The sequence below is a fragment of the Hemitrygon akajei genome, chromosome 2, assembly GCF_048418815.1.
Source record: "Hemitrygon akajei chromosome 2, sHemAka1.3, whole genome shotgun sequence".
NCBI classification, from domain to species: Eukaryota; Metazoa; Chordata; class Chondrichthyes; order Myliobatiformes; family Dasyatidae; genus Hemitrygon; species Hemitrygon akajei.
This window is the reverse complement of record NC_133125.1, coordinates 111,708,251-111,727,656: the sequence shown is the minus strand read 5'-3', so window position 1 is coordinate 111,727,656 and position 19,406 is coordinate 111,708,251. Positions and strand designations below refer to the sequence as shown.

General features: G+C 40.1%; 1 protein-coding gene across 6 annotated transcripts in view; it reads left to right on the top strand.

Moving 5' to 3' along the window:
* Positions 1-19,406, top strand: part of LOC140715301 (glypican-5-like) — an 864,157-nt gene that overhangs the window by 138,397 nt on the left and 706,354 nt on the right. For 5 of the 6 annotated variants that reach the window (XM_073027280.1, XM_073027291.1, XM_073027329.1 and 2 more), the window contains exon 5: positions 18,163-18,288. The exons of the other annotated variant lie outside the window; for it this stretch is intronic. In XM_073027280.1, coding sequence (XP_072883381.1) covers positions 18,163-18,288 — 126 coding nt within the window. The remainder of the gene's footprint in view (positions 1-18,162; positions 18,289-19,406) is intronic. 6 annotated transcript variants of the gene reach the window in all.

Below are 19,406 nucleotides of genomic sequence, written 5' to 3'. Positions count from 1 at the left end.
GAGTGCAAACTGGATTTGGGGAGGAAGGAGGCACTGGGAAACCAAATGATGATGGAGATGGTCACAAGACTCTCAGTAATGCTGCAGAGTAAAATTCCTCAGGATGTACCCTGAGATGTTAAGGTTCCTAAGCTGACATAGGAAGAACAATCTCTGCTGGGCTTTCCAGATGATGAGTGTAATGTGCTTTTAACACTTCAGTATATTGGTAATGGTAACCCCTAGGAATCTGAGAGACTCAACCACAGACACAGATTGACTATTAATCTGCATGCCAGAATTTTACGCGAGCTGGTGTAGATGCTTTGTTATCATCTTGCATGAATTTAAAGATTCTGGAACTACCTTTACGGAATAGTGAGTGGCACATGTAGTCTCTCTATTTAAGAAGGGAGGGGGACAGAAAATGCTGCCATCTTTGGTAGGCAAGTGCTTGAGCCTATGGTGAACAATGCAGTAATACTTTGAAAACAATCGTAGGATTGAGCAAAATCAAAATCATGCTTGCCTAGCCTAATCTGCAGGAGTAAACAACTAGGATAGATACTCACTTTGAGTATTGTGAACAGTTTTGGGCCCTTCATCTTAGAAAAGATGTGCTGGCATTAGAGAGCAACCAAAGGAGGTTCACAAAGATGATTCCAGGAATGAAACAGTTATCATATGAGGGATGTTTGATGGCTCTGGGTCTGTACTCCTTGGAATTCAGAAGGATGAGTGGGGGGGGGGGGGGGGGGGAATCTCATTGAAACCTTTTGAATGTTGTAAGGCCTAGGTGTGGAAAGGATGTTTCCCATGGTGGAAGATTCTAGGACATCAGGGCACAGCCGCAGCATAGAGGGGCACCTTCTCAAAACAGAGATGCGGAGAAATTTCTTTAGCCAGAGGGTGGTGAATTTGTGGAATTCGTTGCCACATTCAGCTGTGGAGGCCAGGTTGTTGGGTGTATTTAAGGCAAGATTGATAGATTATTGATTGGACATGGCATCAAAGGTTACGGAGTGAAGGCCGTGAACTGGAGTTGAGGAGGAGATTTTAAAAAAAAGGATCAGCCATGATTGAATGGCGGAGCAGACTCGATGGGCCAGGTGGCATAATTCTGCTCCTGTTTCATATGGTCTTATAAGAGAACATCTATGATTGTACTGTATTGGCATTTTCACAAGACTTTCGATAAGCTTCGATGCAGCAGGTTAGCTAGCAAGTTTAGAACACATGCTGCTGAGAGTAAACATTGGTATGATTGAGAACCGCTTTCCAACAGTGGTTGGTAAGATGTTGGGGCCTATTATTAAGGATGAGGTTTCTGGATACTTGGAAGCAGTAGGCCAGATCAGCATGGTTTCTTTAAGGGGAAATCTTGCCTGACAAATCTGTTGGAACTCTCTGAGGAAATAATGGAAAGGAAAGACAAAGGAGAGTTTGATGGATGCTGTTTATTTGGATTTTTAGAAGGCCCTTGAAAAGGTGCCACACATGAGGCTGCTTAACAAGATAAAAACTAATTATTTTATAAGAAAGATACTGGCATTGATAGAAGATTGGCTGACTTTTCACATTTTATTTCAATGATTTGGCTGAAGGAATTGATGGCTTTGTGGCCAATCTTGCAGACTATATGAAGATAGGTGGATGAGCAGGTAATGTTGAGGAAGCAGGGTGTCAGCAAAAGAACTTAGACAGATTGGGAGAATGAGCAAAAAAGCATCAGATGGAATATAGTGTAGAGAAGTGCATGGCCATGCACTTTGGTAGAAAGAATAAAGACTTGGGCTGTTTCTTAAATGGGAAGTTAATTCAAAAATTGGAGGTGCAAAGGGACTTAGGAGTCCTCATGCAGAATTTCCTAAAATTTAACTTGCAGGTTGAACCTGTGGTAAGGAAGGCAAATGCAATGTTGGCATTTATTTTGAGAGGACTAGAACACAAAAGCAAGGATACAATGCTGAGGCTTTATAAGGCATTGGTCAGACTGCACTTGGAGCATTAGGAACAGATTTAGCTCCTTATCAAAGGAAAGATGTGTTGGCACTGGAGAGAATCCAGAGGAGGTTTACGAGAATGATCCCAGGAATGTAAGAGTTAACATATGAGGAGTATTTGATGCCTCTGGTCCTGTATTTGCCGGAGTTTAGAAGAACGAGGGCGGATCTTATTGAAACCTATCAAATATTGAAAGGTTTAGATCAAATGGATATGAAAAGGATGCTTCTTTTGCTGGGGGAGTCTAGGACCAGAGGGTACAGCCTCAAAATAGAGGGATCTCCATTTAGAAGCGAGATGAGGAAAAATTTCTTTAGCCTGGAGGTAGTGAATTTGTGGAATTCATTGCCACATACAACTATGTAGACTGAGTCATAGGGTATCCTTAAGGTGGAGGTTGACAGGTTCTTGATTAGTCAGGGCGTCAGATTTTACGGGGAAAGGGCAGTGAATGGGTTTAGTGGGATAAACTAGCTATGATGGAACGGTAGAGCAGATTTGATGGGCTCAGTGGCCTAATTTTGCTCCTGTAGAATGCCTTAACCAACTGTTATATACTGAACACAGCAGGAAAATGGGGAAGTGTGTGAAGTGAATGCAAAGAGGCTTTCAAATGATTTTGACTAGTTGGGTGAGAAGCTAAGTGGATGGCAGATGCTGCTTAGCATAGAGAAACATGGCATTATCCACTTTGATAATAAATGTACTGTGAACTTTTAGGACCAAAGTATGTATACATTACACAACTTTGAGATACATCTCCTTACAGGAAGCCACAAAACAAATAAACACAAAAGAACCCATTTAAAAAAAAGAGGACTGTCAAACACCCAGTGTGCAGTGAAAAAAACCCATTGTGCAAACTATAAAAGCAAGCAAATAATGTTCAAAAATGGTCCACGAAAGAGAGACCGCCCACAGACACGAAGCACAGACTCAGTTCAGTGCAGAGCTGAATGAACGTTGCAGAGCTGCAAGCTAAACCTGTCTGTCTGTCGCCTCGACACCCTGACCTTTTCAATCTAGCCCAGCACTTAACTTGTCTTTGAAACATCAGGTTTTGTTGCTTCGATTACACTCTTGGGCCTGGACACTGCTCCCTCAATTCAGCCTGCACTGGACTTTCCCAATTCGGCACAGCACTTAAATTGATCAAACTTCAGGTCTCTCCTCACCTCGCTGCTTCCCCTCAGTTCTGCTGCATCAACTCACCACCAAGTCCAACGAGAAGTTACATGCTCTTGTTTGCGGTGATAGTTTACCAAGAGAAGGAAGTATTTAATTGTTACCTTTGTTTCACTGTCCACCAGCAAATTGCCGCTGAGTTTCACTAGAGACATCCTAAACCAGAAGTGCAATCTATTATATGAATAATGACAGATTGGGAAAAGAAGATTTGGGTGCCTTTGTGTGTTGGAATCAATGAAAGTACACCCAAAGTGCAGTAAGAATTATGAATGCAAATGGCCTTGATTTTAAAATGATTTGAGGACTGGAACACAAATGCTCTGCTATAGCTATATAGAGCTTGGAAGTCTTTCAGTTGTGTACACAGCTTAGATCTATTTTTCTGAGAAAGGATGTTCTTTCCATGGGGAGTGTGTAATAATTGTTTAGCAGACTGCTTTCTGGGAATAGACAGACTGATGCATGGGTTGATTAAAATAATATTCAATAAATCTTAATGTGAGAATTTTGTGGAAATCTAACACTCAAACAGGGTTAGACAAACTTTATGCAAGGAAGAATGTTCCTGATGGCTGGAGAGTCTGAAACCTGTTTCATTCACAAAATAGACCGAAATCAGGAATTCACCCAGTGGTGAAATCATAGACCTCTTTCACACAGAAGGCAGGATAGCAGAATGTAGGGGAGTGTGGTGTAAGTCGTTAAATATTTTCAAGGACAAAGTAAATGTATTTCTTAATGCTAAAGGGACAAGGGGAGGGTAGGAACTCTATTGAAGTGTATGCTCATCTATGCTTATGTTGAATGTGGAGCATACCCAAAGGAGCAACTCTTTCTGTTTTCTATGTCTATGAGAAGTGGTTATTAAACAGAAGGCAAGCTATGGGGAGAAAACCAGGGATCTTTTCTGTGATTGACAGTCTGAATAGTGTAGTACTGCCCTATGTCCTTTGGGCATCAGCTGTTCACAAACTACCATAACAATTTGGAGCATGACAATGCTGTTGCTCAAGTGACCCTTGTCAATCCTGATGCCTGGTGCCAGGTGAATTTTGCACATTCTGCTTGTGACTATATGCTTTATTTTCTGGTGCCCTAGTTTCCCCCAGTCCTCCAAAGATGTGGGTTGGTAGATTAATCGGCTGCTCTTTGTGGCTGATAATTAATGGGAGTGAGGGCAGAATAAAGTGGAATTGGTGTATGATGGTCAGCCTGTACTCTCTGGTCTGAAGTGCCTTTTTACATTTTCTGTCTCTATGATTTGACAGAGGGGACAAAATATCATACTTCAAAGTTTGTTGATGATACAAAATGAGGTGGAATTGTGAGGAAGGAGGGGATTTGTAAAGGCCTGAAGGGGACTCGGACAAACTGAGCAAGTAGACAAGCATAACCCAAGTAAATACAAGATGATTAATGAAAATGGGCTTAGTTGCATATGAAAACTATCTCACTCCCTCACATTAGCTTTCCTTTGATAAGTGGTCAAGGATAAATAAATAAAATTAAAACCCTTCAACTTCACATCATCTGAAATATTTGAAAACCAGAAACCTGCTACACATAATCAAATGCCCAGGATGGCAATGAATACAGTAATTGCATTAATTCTGAAAATAATATTGACCAAGATTTCACAGACAGTTTAGAGCACAAGAATCAAGACAGATCAGGGTGCAGATGTGTGACCATTGGACAGTAATAGTGTTGTTGACTGTCGTCTTTAGCAACTCATCACGTGAGAGCAAAGGGCCGCTTCAGTGAGAAACCAGCTATCTATATGTATCTAGAAGTTTGAGATCCTCTGGTCACTCAGTTTCAAAAGGCAGGTGACCAGATAGCAATGTTAACGAAATAACATAGCCCTAGTCTGTCCATTCAGAATAGATCTTGGCTGTAATTGGAATAAAATATGATATTTTATACTGTGTAACTTTTGAAATTAGGCCAAATATCACATACTAGGAGCTACAGACAATACATATCTCACAAGCAATGGAACTAATATGTGGTGTAACTGTCAGGGAACTTCCTTGAATACAGTGGATAAAGTACATCCAAATTGGTATTTGCACCAAAGATGTGAGCAGTGAGAAGGCTGTGCTGAATTTTAAAATCCAGCTGGGGGTTGCATTTTAAAGTTGTCTGGGGTAGAAAGGGGGCAGAGGAAAGAGCGCTAAAGGACAAGCAGAGACAGTAGTCTGTGTAAGGAGAAGCAGTGGGCAGAAGCAAGTTCAGGAACAAAAAAAAATGTAGTGGAGTAGGTGCATTCCACAATGCAGGAAAGGAATGTATAAATATATCCAGGTTTCTACAAAAGGATCCCAAGAAGTAAGTGTTTCTGCAGGGAATGTTACAATTAAGGAAGAACCCAGTGGTTGGAACAGAATGTCTACCATGCCCAATGCTGCTGGCTAGGTCTGCTTGACTCATAATCATCTGGAAACCATGAACCCATTCACACAGAAAGAATTAGTAAGTCAAATTTTAATTGATAGACAAGCCCGCAAAATTGACCAAAGACATGATGTCACATGACAGATCAACAAGCAGTCACATTTCTATACCCGTAAGTTTGTATGTGAAACCAGCCCGAAAATATGCCAGTGGTTTTCTGGTCTGTTCTGATCCGCACATTCCTGAAACCCCAGAATTGAGTGTTGGTCCGGACTCAATACTTCCAGCTGGGGAGTCTGCTTCAGTACATTGTGAAGCTGACCCATCTTGTTCACCAGCTTGTTCTGGAATGAGGGATTCACCTGGCCATCCCCTGATGTGGTCTAGTTGTCGGTGCCATACACTACCAACCGCAAGAGCTGAAATAGCTTGGTGGCCCTCTTTCACCACAACTTCTCCTTTCATCTTAGGATTGTGGCAAACCTAAACTGAGCCTCCCACCTCAAAGTTGTGACGTTCTGTATTTGAATCGTACGGCAGTTTCATTGCCTTTTGTCTGTCTCTTACTCGATCTTCAGACTCCGGGCACAATAAATCCAATCGGGAAGGCAACCTGTTGAGGTTTGTGGGGTTATTCAGTACCGGAACAAAAACCGGTCGATCCTGGTGTGTATGACCCCATTCAACTTTTGTATCCCTTGCTTGACAGTCTGAACAGCTCTTTCAGCCATACCGTTCGATGATGGGTGATAAGGGGGTATGTGTTGCAATCGAACTCCATTGTCTTGCAGAAATAGTTTGAATTCCTCTCTTTTCAATGTAGGACCATTATCACAGTATTGGGGATTCCATGTATACAAAATAGTGTGTGTAAAATGTTTGTCATTGTCCAGCTGGTTGAAGTCTTCACCTCTTTGGCCTCAATCCATTTAGAATGTGCATCAATGACTATCAGTGCTATAATGACTATCCAGTGGACCTGCGTAGTCTAGGTATAAACGTCTCGACTACTTTGTTGGCCTTCGCCTTGGAACTATTGGTATGGGAGCGTTTAAAGGTGGAGACTGCTGGCATGGGTCGCACACACAAAACAATTTGCTCAATGCCTTCATCAATTTTTGGCCACCAAACGTAATTACAGCAACTCACACAAAATGCTGATGGAACGCAGCAGGCCAGGAAGCATCTATAGGAAGAAGTACAGTCGATGTTTTGGGCCGAGACCCTTCATCAGGACTAACTGAAAGAAAAGATAGTAAGAGATTTGATAGTGGAAGGGGGAGGGGGTAATCCAAAATGATAGGAGAAGACAGGAGGGGGAGGGATAAAGCTAAGAGCTGGAAAGTTGATTGGCAAAAAGGATACACAGCTGGAGAAGGGAAAGGATCATGGAACGGGAGGCCTAGGGAGAAAGAAAGGGGGAGGGGAGCACCAGAGGGAGATGGAGAACAGGCAAGGAGTGATAGTGAGAGGGGCAGAGAGAGAAAAAAAGGAGGGGAGGGATGAATAATAAATAAATAAGGGATGGGCTAAGAAGGGGAGGAGGGGCATTAATGGAAGTTAGAGAAATCAATGTTCATGCCATCAGGTTGGAGGCTACCCAGCTGGTATATAAGGTGTTGTTCCTCCAACCTGAGTGTGGCTTCATCTCGACAGTAGAAGAGGCCATGGATAGACGTATCAGAATGGGAATGGGCCGTGGAATTAAAATGTGTGGCCACTGGGAGGTCCTGCTTTCTCTGGCAGACAAAGCGTAGGTGTTCAGCGAAACGGTCTCCCAGTCTGCGTCAGGTCTCACCAATATGTAGAAGACCGCACCGGGAGCACTGGACGCAGTATACAACACCAGCTGACTCACTGGTGAAGTGTTGCCTCACCTGGAAGGACTGTCTGGGACCCTGAATGGTGGTGAGGGAGGAAGTGTAAGGGCAGGTGTAGCATTTGTTCCGCTTACAAGGATAAGTGCCAGGAGGGAGATTGGTGGGAAGGGATGGGGGGACAAATGGACAAGGGAATCACGTAGGAAGCGATTCCTGCGGAAAGCAGAAAGTGGGGGTAATAGGTGAGGACAAGGGGAACCCTATCCTGAGTGGGGTGGCGGGAGGATGGGGTGAGAGCCTATGTGCGTGAAATGGGAGAGATGCGTTTGAGAGCAGAATTAACGGTGGAAGAAGGGAAGCCCCTTTGTTTAAAAAAGGAAGACATCTCCTTCATCCTGGAATGAAAAGCCTCATTCTGAGAGCAGATGTGGTGGAGACAGAGGAATTGCGAGGAGGAGATAGCATTTTTGCAAGAGACACGGTGGGAAGAGGAATAGTCCAGGTAGCTTTGAGAGTCTGTAGGCTTATAGTAGATATCAGTAGATAAGCCGTCTCCAGAGATAGAGACAGAAAGATCAAGAAAGGGGAGGGAGGTGTCGGAAATGGACCAGGTAAATTTGAGGGCAGGGTGAAAGTTGGAGGCAAAGTTAATGAAGTCAATGAGCTCAGCATGCGTGCAGGAGACAGCGCCAATGTATTCGTCGATGTAGCGAAGGAAAAGAGGGGGACAGATACCTGTATAGGCTTGGAACATGGATTGTTCCACAAAGCCAACAAAAAGTCATGCATAGCTGGGACCCATACAGGTGCCCATGGCTACACCTTTCTTTGGTTTGGAGGAAGTGGGAGGAGCCAAAGGAGAAATGATTAAGAGTAAGGACTAAACCTGCTAGACGGAGGAGAGTGGTGGTAAAAGGGGACTGGTTAGGTCCGGAATCCAAAAAAAAGCAGAGGGCTTTGAGACCTTCCTGGTGGGGGATGAAAATATATAGGGACTGGACGTCCATGGTGAAAATAAGGCAGTGGGGGTCAGGGAACTTAAAATCATTGAAAAAATTCAAAGCGTGAGAATGTTCACGAACATTGGTGGGAATGGATTGAACGGGGTGGGGGGGGATAAAACAATGTCAAGGTATGCAGAAATGAGTTTGGTGGGGCAGGAGCAAGCTGAGACAATGGGTCTACCTGGACAGGCAGCTTTGTGGATCTTGGGTAGGAGGTAGAAACAGGAAATGTGAGGTGTGGGAACTATGAGGTTGGTGGCAGTGGATGGGAAATCCCCAGAGCTGATAATGTTGGTGATGGTGTGGGAGACAGTGGCCTGGTGCTCCTTAGTGGGGTCATGATCGACGGATAAATACGAGGAAGTATCAGAGAGTTGTTGTTGTGCCTTGGCAAGGTAGAGGTCAGTACGCCAGACTACAACAGCGCTCCCCTTATCAGTGGGTTTTATAGTAAGGTTAGGATTGGTGTGGAGGGAGTGGAGAGCAGAGCATTAGGAAGGAGTGAGGTTGGAATTGGAACAAGGTGTGGTGAAATTTGTTGCTTGAATTTCCAGCATCTGCAGATTTCCTTGTGTAAATGTAATTCCAGGCTAGCTCCTTCATATGTGTTGTTCTTGGTTGTGCACAATGTAACTCTTCCAGGATAGGGGACCGTAGTAGTGTAGGAATTACAATACAACTTCCCCACAGTACAATAACCATTGTAGATACTAAGCTCGTGTTGACGTCAGGCATAGGGTAGCACAGTTTCGGGGATGCTAGTTGGCCATCCATTTTCTATGTACCTTTTCACTTGTGCCAACGTTATATCTCACTCAGGTTTTCCTTTTACCTGAGAAGTAGTCATTGGAGATGCTTTGACCCAGTCTACCCGTAGTACCAGTTCGTCTGGAAGTTCTGACTCACAAGGATATTCATGTATCAAAAGGCACCTGTGGAGTCTCCTCTCGGCACCCCATGGAGTAAGATGTGTGTTGGCGTTACTCCTTTTTACAACTTACTTTCCACTGCTAGTTTTGTCTAAACTTTGAAGATCTATTACTTTTAGTGAAGGATTTATGATTTAATTACAATGGCTGGAACCCGAACTGGAATCAAATTAAGATGTGGCAAAATTGTTTCTGAAACTGAACAAACAAAGGAGGTAGACGAAGTCTCTACTTCAGAAAGAATGTTTTCTTTGATGCAAGATATTAACACCAGGATCGGAATGGTGGATACTAAGATTGATAAACTGACGAATGCTAATGAAAAGCTTGAAAAAAACTATCTCTGCTGTCCAGGAATCTTTGAGGAATCTGGAATTTCAATATCAAACGCTTAAAAAGGACAATAATAGAATTGGAAGAAAACAGGAGACAGTGAATCAAGTGATTAAAGAACAAGAATTAAACATATCTACTATGGAAAAGAAAATTGTTGAGGTTTCTTCGGAATTATTAAGAATGAAGAAAAAACGATTGATCTGGAAAGCAGAAGTCATAGGATGAATTTACGCATACTGGGCTTGTCTGAAAACATGGAAACCGGTGAGCCACTAAAGTTTTTTATGAATATGCTATACTCACTTTTTAGTGAGATACCCGAAGCTCCTCCAATGATACATAGAGCTCACCGAATCTTCTGCCCGAAGCCTTCGGTGGAGATGAAACCTTGCCTGGTGATTTTATGTTTGCATTACTTTGCTACTAAAGAAGCAATTCTTCGAGATGCTAGGAAGTGGGGGAAGCTAATTTATAATGGAGTAGAGATTTGTATAGTTGAAGATTTTGCTCCAGAAGTTTATGCAGAAAGAATTAAATATTGGGAAGTGATGGCTGAACTTTATAAGAAGAACTGTTGTCCCTCTTTGCGTTATCCAGCTCGTTTGAGAATCTCCCCGCCTAACGCTCACCCAAAATGGTTTGACTCCCCAGAAGAGGCTTGGAAATTTATAAAGAAGTTTAAGCCTGTCTTGCAAGCGACTTAAACACTTAATGCTTAGCTGGGAGTCATTTGTAGCTGGATTGTTGAAAGTTTAATCTACGTTTTATGTCTGCCCAGACATCGTTTTGGCTGTTTTATTTTTTCCTTTAGGATTTGTAAGAGTTTAACACTAGTCGTAACATTATTTGATTGGATCTATTTTTTTTGAATATATGATCAATTTTTATTAAATGAATTTAAGATGGCCGCTGTTAACTATGTTCTAACCTCTGTTAGACATAATATCAAAATATTTGGAATTAGTTTATTTCTTTATCTGTTATTGAGTCTTCAGTCAGCAGTGTTAGCGTATAACTTTTTAAAAAAGAGTCTGCCTATTGGAGACAGGAGTTTAGGGATTTTAGTTTAGCATGCTGTCCACCTATTGGATGGTTTTCGGGCTTTGGGGGGAGAGCGGTGGGGCTATTAGTTTAGGCTTTTTCGTCTGGGCAGCCCTGAGAGGTTTTCCTGTCAATCATGTTGTTTTTTTCTCTCTCTGATTGAATCTATAATTTGTTCTTCCCTGCGGGTTTGGTCTGTGCCAGCACACTAACTTATTTTATAAAATCTTAAAGACTTATTATGGATGTTAATAAAATTAATAACCTCTTGGAACCTGAATGGCTTGAACCAATTTATTAAGCGTAGAAAGATCTTTACGAAATTAAAAATACTCCAAGCTGATATTATTTTTGCACAAGAGACCCATATCTGTAGGGAGGATGAAAACCGTTATTTTAAATTTTGGAGGGACTCTCAGTTTCACTGTTCATCAGTAACTAAAATTAGAGGAGTATCTGTTTTTATTTAATTTTAAAATCCCTTTTGTATATTTTAATACCGTCTCTGATTCAGTTGGAAGATACTTAATCGTTACTGGTTTGTTATGTGGTCAAAAGGTGGATTTGGTGTGTGTGTATGCACCAAATGTAGATAACTCTGAATTTTTTACGAGGTTATTTTTTGTGTTGCCAAATTTAAATGAATATAAGTTGATCATGGGTGGTGACTATAACTGTTGTCTCAATCCTTTGATTGATAGGTCATCAACCAATCTGTGGTTTCCTAATAAGGCTGCAACCTGTATTAAATCTTTTTTACTAGAATATGGTTTGGTCGATATTTGGAGATTTCTCCATCGTAAAGATAAGGATTTTTCTTTTTTTTTCACATGTACATCATAAATATTCAAGAATTGATTATTTTTTGTTGGATACGCGATTGGTGCCTTTTGTTGCTGACAGTGCGTATGACGCCATTGCGTTGTCGGATCATGCACCCACGAAACTAATACTGAAGATCCCTGATAATATACGGAATGCATCTCAGTGGAGATTAAATGCTACACTGCTGCATGATTTAGCACTTGTAAGTTTTATTAAAGAGCAAATTTCTCTATTTTTTGAATTAAGTACAACTGAAGGTATGTCAAATTTGGTTATTTGGGATGCGATGAAATCTTTTCTTAGGGGACAGATAATCTCATATTCAGTAGCTTTAAGAAGGAAAGCAAAAGTGCAGCTTTTAGTGATTACTAACAGGATTAAAGAAATAGATAAAGTTTATTCAGTAACACCTAGTGAAGATCTATATAAGGAAAGGGTGGAACTTCAGACACAGCATGATCTGCTTTTGACTTTTCCCATTGAGCAGCAACTTTTGAAATCTGAAAGTCAATTTTTTATACATGGAGATAAGTCAGGTAAACTGTTGGCCAGTCAACTTAAAGCAACTATGGCTAGAAAGCAAATTTTGAAAATACTAAGAACTGATAGAACTGAAACATCAGATTGTCAGGAAATTAATAAGGTGTTCTTGGATTTTTACTCTAACCTTTATAAATCTGATTTTCCAGACAACACTACTTTTATGAATAGATTGTTGCAAAGATTGAATGTACCCAAAATTTCTATTCAAGATATGAATACATTAGATGTGCCTATTAAACGAGAGGAAATAGCAAGGGCTATATCCTCTTTTCAATCAGGTAAAGCTCTGGGACTGGACGGATTTACAGTAGAAATTTTTAAGACATTACTGAAATACTTACACCTAATTTATGCCAAATTTTCACTGATTCTATATCCTCTGGGACCCTCCCGGAAACTTTCTATGAAGCATCAATTTCATTAATTCCCAAAAAAGAAAAAGATTTATCTGAATGTACCTCTTACAGACCAATTTCCTTATTAAATGTGGATTCTAAAATAATTTCTAAGATTTTCGCTAACGGGCTTGAGAATATTTTAGCTGCCACAGAAGAACCCTGCCACAACCAAGCAGCTGTAGCTGTTCCCCCATGTAAGTCCTCAGTCTGTAATGCGGTGGTGTAAGAGCCAGGGCCAAACATATCTACCCATGTCTTTTCACTGCACAGAGTAATGGCACATCCAGTGACAATTTCAAGGAAAATTGGTCTACGTTAATCTTTAAAACCATCCATAGAGGAGGACCTGACCTAGACCATCTGAGTGTGTTATGAACCCGTCCGGCTCAGTAACCACTTTTACGTTCCCCAGTAACCGGGTAATTTACCAGCAAAGATAGATGGGTCCACTGAAGCCTGATGCTACTATTTTCAAACGTTTTTATTTATAAAGGGGCAGAAACGTATGGTTAATACAAAACATTCAGATCATATACGTCGTCACAACTCAATCTAAAGCACAGGTATAGTAATAATCAATCAGAAATAAGCTCTATCGTTGTCTAGGGGTAATGTAGATATATATTGTTTACTGGATATCTAAAAGTCTTTTTCGGTCACTGCAGTTCCACCAGCTGCCGTCGTTGTGGTGTCGCGTTGGTGCACTTTTGTTAGAAAGAGAGAGAGAGATGGGATTAAACAGTTACCCGTGGTTTTCCAACCTGGAGGAGTTCGGTTTGTCGGAGCCTCGTTGGGGGGAATGAACACTCATCTGTGGCCTCCCCTGTAGCTAAGCTGTTCTTCCATTGCCAATCCCAGGCAAGGAAAAGACGCACACAAACCCCACCACCGGCTGTCGCTATCAAAACGCTGTCTCAGGATTTCTAGCGTGTCTTCTGGGGCGTCTGAAGGGGTCCTTCCCCCCCAAGACCCTCCTTTATACTTCCTCACGGGATCGCCGGTGTCAATCTCTCTCTCAACCAGCCCACTTTGCCCGAGGGCTTTACACGTGGTCTTCATGAGACAATAGTCAAAGAGTCGCTTTATTCTGCTTCCCAGGGGAATGTGGTCTTCAGCACGTCTCCCTCTCTCTCTTGGGTCATTTGACCCCCCCTTGACTAGGGCTCTTGCGAATCTCACAAAGGAGGGGGCTGGGGTCATAACACCACGTACTGTGCTAAAGTGGAACATCCTGGTTAGGATGGAGGCTGAGATCAGCATACTCTTGCTGTGTCCTTTCTTTTGGCAAGTATGGCATACAGAGTCTTGGTGTTGACATCAGTGGCTTTCTGGGAACATGCACCACAGTAGTAACAATGGAAATCCAGAGTATAATTCCTAGAGTATAATCTGCGGCAGTTGTATGTGATGTAATTTCCACTGCAACAAAACTGCATTCTTATCTGCCGCTTCCATGCCATTTGCAATATCAAAGTCTGACTTAAGCATGAGCTCTGATAATGCCAATAGGAGATGTTGATTGCAAACATCATGCACGCCAATGACCTAGCGATCACATATCATGTCTTCTTGAGCAGTGGCAAAATCACAAAATTCAGTCTGATATCTTAATTCAGCAAAAAACATTGCTACTGGTACATCTTCTAACTGAATACGAATGTTGAACCAAAAGGTTTAGGATTGTAATGAGACCCAACTAATCTCACAAGCTCTCCATAAGAATTCAAAGAGGGCAAATTGAGACTCACCAAGCTTAAAACAATGTTGTAAATTTTTGGACTGCTTACACTGAGCAAGATGCTGGCTTTTTTAAAATTGGAATCAGTGATGTCATTTGCAGTCAAAATGTTTGACGTAAACATTCCAGTGGTATTGTTAATTACAGAATTCCTCAACTTTCCCAATTATACTCATTGTTCAAATGTGAACATGTATTACAAAAGATTGAATGTCACAGATCCCATTCTCGTCGCCACTTACAATTAAGAAAGAACCCAAAGGTTGGAGCAGTACGTTTATCATGTACAGTTTCAATTTATCAATGATACGTGGGATACAAACACATAAAACTTCATTTCAGAGATATGTTGCATCTCAACAATATCTGCTTTTGAATTTAATTCTTGTACCTCTGTCAGCTCTCCAGCACTCAGTTGGTGAAGGACTATGAATACATTCTCCTCTTTCACATTGAAAAGTAACTATCTTTTAATTGTCAGTCCCTAGGTTTTGTCAAAATTATCAAATATTTGATCTAATTTTAAGTTTGTGAAGTTTGCCCACAGTATTCAAATATTTATCCTTGTTAGGTAACAATTGATAAAACTGGTCATTCTACTTTAGAATAATGAAATAATTATAACTTTTTTATATACTTAAATGTAGTAGCTAGTATGTTATGGTTGATGTGCAGATTCATTTCCAAGTATGGCCTCCAGGTCAAAATGGGCTTGAGGGGATGGGAATTAGATGAGGGTCAATGGATTGCTGATGATGGCGTCAAATAAATCACAGGAATATCAAGCAGACAATGCACACATAGAGAGATGATGCCAGTGAGGTAAGAAGACAGGCAGTGCTGAGGAAGAAAGATATGAATGGGAGGAGGTAGGACTCTTTATTGACAAGGAAAGACAAAATCACTAGAGACTGACTCAAGGTAAATAATGACAAAAAAACGCCTGATATCATTGTTAAGAAGAATAAAAGTGGTAGATAGAATGGGGAAAAAGTACCTGCCCAGAACTGTGTCAGTGTTGCCTTACTTTTGGGAAGAAGATTTATATGGGTATCAAGGGAGCCCTTTCAAATGTTGAAAGGCTATGAGATTTATTTTCCTGTAACCAAAGAGAACACTTGAGACAAGACCTTCAAAGCATCTGAAGATGGCTAATTGACTGTAACAGGATATTTTAGAAATAATCATTTGGTGAAAGAATGTAAAAAGTAGTCATATTATTAAATGTAAGTTGAAAAAACTGTACAGTACAGAAAACATTTAGTTGATCGTTTTCAAAGAAAGTTCTGAGAAAGATGTTGACTGAGATGGTTTACAAAAATGTGTAAGTTAAAAGCATTGAAATACTTCCAAAGTAAACACTGAGGAGAGTGATGAGATGAATTACACTTATGAGTATAAAATTATACTACCAAGGAAATGGTTAAACTACCTCTTGAGATTAATATACATCCATACAATTAAAAGATACTCAATTTAAAATGTATGCTTGGGTTTGCCAAGACCAAACGGATTCAATGAGATTTGAAGATTTATTTAATGCTTTCTCGGTAATATACAGTATAACAAACTCAGAACAGCAAGCATTTGTTTGAGCTGTGTTTGCAAATTTACAGTCATAGAGTTAGATAGCATAGCAACAGGCACATTGGCCCAACTCATCAATGCCAATGGAAATGCAACACTTCACATTTGTCTGAGATAAGATCCATCTGTCATTCCATATACAAATTTCCCGGTTGGTCCAGATATTGTAAGCTTAGACAACCATCTTTACTGCCCACTATTACATTAATTTTTGTGTAACTTGCAAACTTGCCAATCATATAAAAAAACCTTTCTTACCCAAATCATTAATATATATCAGAGTCAGGTCTTGTATGATGTGAAATTTATACAAACAACAGGGAACGCAGCATTGAACTCTTAGCGGTTCCCAATCTGAATAACAGCACTCAATGACTATTAATACAATAATTTTATATCCAATAGTTATTTTCATTTAGCTTGCGCTGAACCCCATGTGATTTAACATTCCAGGCCAATCTACCATGTGAGATCTTGTCAAAGACCTTGCTAATGTCCATGTAGTCAAAGTTTACTGCCTTGCCTTCATTAGTCCACTTGGTCAACTCTTCAAAGACCTCAGTCAAATTAATGAGGAATGATATCCCATACACAATGCTATTGTCTCTATCGCTAATCAGTCCTTGTTTTTATGGATGCATATATCCTTCTTTCTCAGAATCCTCTACAGTAAAAATTTCACTGCTGATACTTGCTCGAAACTTGTTGGCTTATCCTCGCAGCCCTTAAATAAAGGCACAACATTAGTTACTCTTTGGTCTTCTGTTCCTTCAGCTGTGGTTTATACAATTACAAAAATTTCTACCGGGGCATCAATAATTATTTCTTTGCTTCTCAAATCTCCCAAGTTCAAAGTAAATGTATTATCAAAGTATAATAAGTGTCTATAAAAGGTATTCACCCCCTTAGAAATTTTCATGTTTTATTGTTTTACAACATTGAATCATAGTGGATTTAATTTGGCTTTTTTTGACAGTGGTCAACAAAAAAATTCTTTCATGTCAAAGTGAAAACAGATCTCTTACATATAAATCAAGATGACAAATAAAGATGAAGATTATTCATTAAAGCTTTCCCATCTCCCAAGGCTTTACATATAGGTCCTCTTAGGGAAAGATATGGTCTTCTGTTTCCTCCCTCGTTACCCTTTTGTTATAAATATGCTTCTAGAATCTTTTAGGATTCTCTCTTGGCATATTTGCCAAAGATATCTCATCCCTCATTTTTGCCCTCCTAATTTCCTTGTTAAGTAGACTTCTACATCCCTAATAATCTTAAAGTGCTTTGCTTTACTCTTGCTGCCTCTTTCTGACATATGCCTCCTTGACTGGATCCTCAATACCCCTTGTCATCCAGTGTTCCCTAATTCTAACAACCTTGCCCCTCACTTGAACAGGATCATGTTGGCTCTGAACTCTCCCATTTCATTTTTTCGAAGTATTCCCCTTAGTAGATGTCTCTTTATCTGGTGACAGACCTCAATTAAATTTTGCAAGTTCCTATCTAATGCTGTTAAATTTCGTCTTGTCCCAATTTAGGATTTTAACTTGTGGACTAGTTCTATCTTTTTCCCATATCTCTTTTAAAGCTGATAGAGTTATGGTCACTAATCCTAAAGTGCTCCCCAACTAATTCATTAGTCATTTAGCCAGCCAAATTTCATCAGAGGCCATTGAGTATAACCTCTTCTTTAGTACGGCCATAATGAATAAAGTTTGCCTAATTAGATCTCTTAACAACATTCCAGCCCCTCACAATTTTAGGGAAGTTAAAATTGTCATTTGTTAAAACCCTTTTTTCTCTACCCCTGTGATCTTCCTACATGCTTTCTTTGAAGGTCTGCAGTATAATCCCTTATATGGTTTCTTTCATTAGAATAGTTTAAATCTAACTAAATTAAGCTAATTTAAGCTACATTTTTCCCTGACTATATTTATTATTTACAGGATATTATCATATCACTGTGACATTTAATGCAGCAATACCACGTAATGGTATTTCTCTTTCAGTCTGATTTTCATTAACAGCATCGTACTGTATAGAAGCAGGTGCTTCTGTGCATGATGCTGATTATTAAAGATTCAGGTTACAGCAGAATAGTCACTAAAACTGGAAGTAAATTTTTGCAACTCAGTTAAATTAATGTTGCTGTAATATTTCATTTAAAATTTGTGAATTGGATTCTGCCTTTAATACCAGTTCCAGGAAAACCAACAGTATCTTTCGACCAATTTAACCAGCAGTCATTTTTCAATTCAGCTTCCTTATTTCCAGCTCAAAGTGCTTTTTCATTGCATGTTTGCTGATATGATGAATCACACAAGCTCTAGGTTGTTGTGTATTTTTAAAGAGACTATTTTTTGTATGTTTCAGAGAGTTTATTAGTAGTCTGCGGTTATATAGAGCTTTATACGGTGGCCTGGCTGATCAGCTCTGTTTGAATGACTTGGCGACTTCTGATGGATTAACTTGCTGGAATGGAGAAGATGTAGTCTCAAGGTGAGTGTTGTTCCGCTCATGGGATTATCATCCAGAGGCTAATCTGCTTTCAGTCAAAAACATAAATGGTTTGTTACATGTCTTACTCTTTCCATTTGTAATTAATACTGAGGTTATGTATTATATCCACTATAAATCTGTAAATATGCTTAGACCCTGAGATAATTGTTGCCTCTATGAATGAAACAGACAAAATGAAGGATGGTCTATCTGGCCTCAGTATTGTGGTACAGAGGGAAAAGCTGAAAACTCAACAAGTTTTAAAAAAGCTAACCATTAAAAATGTTTTATTTACTTATATCAGGCATCTGTAGACCACATGGGGACAGCTGCACCCTTGCTCTTACTTTGGGTGTTGGGTCTTCCCATTTCTTACTCTTGGCTATTTAAAAGTTCTTAAAAGAAATGCTAAAGTAGAATTCTGTTGTTGTTAAACAAGCTGAATCTTTTAACTTGACTATTTATAAGCAAAAATAGAGGGAAACTGTGAGGTAAGTGTCAGAAGTTAATGGAGAGGTTTCTGCTGATGTTAACACAGAGTAAATCTTAAAGAACTTGAAGGGAGGATGTTTGAATACTGGAATTCTGAAATGCAAATGAAGGAAGTATGAGAAAATGGAAAACGTGGATAGATGACCTACCATCAGAATACTAAACCATTAGAGGTTTAATTACCTCTAGAGTAGGGGTTGCCAACCTTTTTAATTCCATGGACCAATACCATTAAGCAAGAGGCCTGTGGAACCCAGGTTGGGAACTCCTGTTTTATCTATATCTCATCACTAAATGTAGTTGGCCATTTATCCTCTGACCTACCCATGGTTACATTGAAAATAGAACACAACAACACAGTACAGGTCCTTTGGCCCACTCTGTTGAAACCAACCTTTTAACCTACTCTAAGGCCAACTTTACCCTTCCCTCCCACATAGCCATCCATTTTACTGTCATCTATGTGCATATAGAAACATAGAAGACCTACAGCACAATACAGGCCCTTCGGCCTACAATGCTGTGCTGAACATGTACTTACTTTAGAAATTATCTAGGGTTACCCATGGTTCTCTATTTTTCTAAGCTGCATCATAAAGAGCAGCGATTCCAGAATACAATTGTAT